This window comes from Frankliniella occidentalis, unplaced genomic scaffold, assembly GCF_000697945.3.
Source record: "Frankliniella occidentalis isolate FOCC.00 unplaced genomic scaffold, Focc_3.1 Scaffold168, whole genome shotgun sequence".
NCBI lineage: Eukaryota > Metazoa > Arthropoda > Insecta > Thysanoptera > Thripidae > Frankliniella > Frankliniella occidentalis.
This window is the reverse complement of record NW_026267294.1, coordinates 461,088-464,904: the sequence shown is the minus strand read 5'-3', so window position 1 is coordinate 464,904 and position 3,817 is coordinate 461,088. Positions and strand designations below refer to the sequence as shown.

Genomic DNA, 3,817 nt, shown 5'->3' with positions numbered 1-3,817 from the left:
AACGGGACGGCCTACCGCTCAGGCGCGCAGGGTCTGAGTGTAGACAACCCGATGGCACATCGGTTAAACGGCCTGTTCTGCAGAGGGCAGAGTGTCTTGTGCGTTTTTGTCAACAGCTGTTGTGCTGGAAGTTTTTCATCTTTGTTTTCTAGATTTGTTGGGGTGACATATTTTTATTTATTTTTTCAGTTTTGGACACGGCTGGTCAGGAGGAATTCAGTGCAATGCGGGAGCAGTACATGAGGTCAGGAGAGGGATTCCTTCTCGTCTTCTCTGTAACCGACAGGGGTGGCTTGGAGGATATGTTCAAGTTTCACCGTCAAATCTTGCGGGTCAAGGACAGGGATGAGTTTCCTATGCTCATGGTAGGCAACAAAGTGGATCTAGAACATCAACGGCAGGTCAGTAGCCACAGTTCACAATAAACTTACCAAAGCCCTGAGACAATTGAAAAATACTTGTAGGGTAATATTTGTAAAAAAGGAAACTAAATGTGGTTATGACCTTTTCCTGATGACAGGTATCGCTCTTGGATGCTCAAAATGCTGCAAGGCAGTTGAAGATTCCTTACATTGAATGCAGTGCTAAGCAGCGTATGAATGTGGATCAGGCTTTCCATGAATTGGTACGTATTGTGAGGAAGTTCCAAGCATCTGAGCGACCTCCCTTGAAACCAACCTACAACAATAAGAAACGCAAGTGTTGTATTCTTTAGATTATTATTCTACAGACGTGTCCTCTACTACTTTGTAACAAAGAGATAAGAAACAAAAGATAGCAATTTTGCTATTTCTCCATGGAATGAAACAGAAAAAATAAAACATCTTTACTTTTATGTTATTTAATATTCAAACATTCTTTTCTGTCTTGTTCCATGAGAGCACCTAGATTGTCTAGGGTTTTCTCATATTTGTCTGTGAAAGACTTTACAAAATCTTCAAGCTTTAATAAATGTAAGCCTCATGCAATGTTTCACTTAACGCACAAAGCCATGTTATTATGTGCTGAACTTGTCACAACGAAAGAAGGCGAATGTAGAATTTTATGTCAGTATTTTTTATCTGGAGAATGAATTTTATGAATTAATTTTTTGCATTGAAGTTTGAGACTTGTAACAAAAATCTCACAATTGCAGGGTATCAGCTACTTTTGTTCATTCAGTTAATGATGCAATAATGTTGATTCTGCTTTTTGAATCCTAGAGACATTATTGTTAAATGACATTCCATTGTCCATTGTTGCTTAGATGAAGTTTTGCCTCAAATTTTCAAGGGTAGTGTTATCAATTATATTTTAAAATGAACAATCAAAATTTAACAATAATTTACAGATATAAATGCATCATTTCTATTTTGAGCCTTAAATTTGAGTAGTATTTGTAGGCACCAGGTGCCATTTATAAGTTTAGTATGGGCTGTACAATCCTATGGGCGTACATTTTGTTTGTCAATATGTCATATCCTACTCATACCACTTATCTTTGTTAAAAGTTAAAGTCTTTCTAGAAGTTTAAATACTTTTGCTCATCTTATTGCCATGTACAGTCATACATTTTTGTGGCTCAAATTGAATTTTTGTGTTGACAGAAACAATGTGGGCACATAAATGACCCTTCAAACAGGAATATGTCACAAATTGGTCTAACAGTTCACGTTGACCAGCCTGATTTCTGATTTAATTTTGACATGGAGATGTCTATATGATATCTTTGTGACGTTTTGCTGTTTGTTTGGGACGGGAAACCATGGGATCAGGAGCCTGAAAGGATCTAACCTCTCCTAAGATTTAGCTTAAATAGGAAATTGTATTTTGTTCACCTCACCAATCTTTTACAACTGCCATAAATGTTTAGGAAGTTTTTGAGTTTCTTTATTTTATTTACAATGGACTGCTTGAATTATTGCAGCCTGTTTGATCCGAAATTTTGGTGTATTGTTTTTGTAACACCTCTTTTTGCACTATGTGCAAATGTAAATGTTATCACTAAAAAACGCTGATCAGCTGTGATGTCTGAAACCTCTATTTTGCTCTGAAGGTAATGGAGTGGAGACCAATGTGATCAGAGAGTTCCTTCTGTGTTCATTTACATCTCCTAAGTGATCTGACATGTCGTTCATCTTTATTTTAAATGGTCTTGAAAAGAGAAGGGACTTTATTTTGTGTTTTTACTATGCACCTAAATAAAAATATTTGCTGTTATTTCAAGGTACCTCCTTGAGTTGTTAATTATAAATGCATTAAATTTTATTTTGCCTTATTGTTTTAATATTAAGTGCTATTTTTGTAACACTTTTAAAAAGTCTTATGGTAGTTAAAAACTCTGTTTTATTATATGTTGTGTGCGCTAGATTTACTTAAATATTACGTATTGTAAATTAACAGTCATCTTACCCTGTTTTCATCTTGGAATATAGACTTTTACTTCGTCAATTACATTTGAGGCTCATCCTCACTGAAATTTTGTTTTGTATGAACTTTTATTAAAACTGATTTGATGTTGGTGCTAATCTTTGGACTTTATTTTGTGATAAGGCTTAATGGATAAGTTAAGCAAGTCAATTATATGAAAAGAGACAGCCTTTTAATGTGTGCTGATGTCTAGAAACTATATTTTTCTTCCAGCTGTACACAAGCATTCACCCGTGGTTTTGTTCTAGTTTTTGAACAGTCCGTACTTTGAATTGTCTTTGTGATACAATATAACTGCTGCACCTAATTACGACTGCCCCGTGTACTGTTGATAATATGGATTGTATGAATATCATGTCATATCAGTGTATAGCTGTGTTTTTGGATTATATAACATCTTATTTTTTGATATCTGCACTCCTTGTAAAAAAGGAATGACCAAGTGGTGTGCTCTTTAAACCTCATCTGTTTTCTTTTAATTGATCCGCTATCATTGATACGATCTGAAAAATTTCTGATGTCCTTGTCTTGCACCAATGTAACTTTCATACGTCTCTCCAGTGTTAAATGTGATTGTTCCTAACTATTTGTCTGATCTGATGCACAATTTTTGTGGGCATATTGCCTGAATAGACTTGCTTCCAATTAATGTAGTATTTTAATGATTAATACATCCTTGTGTGTTTGCGTCTATGATATCATCTCAGGACATTCTCATTGTTGTAAAGAAACAATGCTTTTGTAATTGTTTTATTATAGCTTGAGCTTTTGTAACATATTTATAATTACTTATACATAATAAGTGAATGTGTAACTTGTGTACTGTTATTTTGCCATCAAAGAATTATATTTTTTAAAAACGCTTTATTAACTGTATAGTATTGTGATACTTTTGCCTTGACACTTGCTGTTTATTAGCAAGAGTTTGCCATCAGAGTGCTTGCCTGTCATATGTGTGTATTATTATTTTCCAGCATGTACTTAACTAAACTCAATCTTACCACCTAAATTATGAGTCCATTACTTCCGTCGTCCTGTATTACCCACAAACAATTATCTTTCATCCCGCAAAGCATTTTATAATAAAGTTCTGGTTAATGTCACAACGTTGTTCCAGCCTGCTAATAATTATTTCTGTTTTGTTTTGGGATTACTGCTGTCTGTACAAGTCAATTGATAAAGTGAGAGTGCAATATAACTGACTGCGTAACATTTAAACGCGTGTGTTATTTCTTCTATGTTCTCTCCTCTCACTGCATCAACAGCATCGACAGTCACTTCTTGCTCTTCGCGGTGAACTTGGTGTGGTGTATCCCCGCGCGAGCGCGAGCCCGCGGGCGCGGTGATCCCCACGCCGGCCAGCCCGTGTCGCGCTGGGGATTTCCCTGCAGCCGCCCCGCCCCGCCCC

The 3,817-nt window shown here is 36.1% G+C and overlaps 1 protein-coding gene across 2 annotated transcripts in view; it reads left to right on the top strand.

Annotated features, from left to right (window-relative positions):
* The window catches only part of LOC113208889 (ras-like protein 2), a 6,529-nt gene extending 2,902 nt beyond the window's left edge, over positions 1–3,627 (top strand). For both annotated transcript variants that reach the window (XM_052271628.1, XM_026426133.2), the window contains 2 exons: positions 190–401; positions 521–3,627. In XM_052271628.1, coding sequence (XP_052127588.1) covers positions 190–401; positions 521–715 — 407 coding nt within the window. In that variant the 3' untranslated portion in view covers positions 716–3,627. The remainder of the gene's footprint in view (positions 1–189; positions 402–520) is intronic.
* Positions 3,628–3,817: the final 190 nt, after the last annotated feature.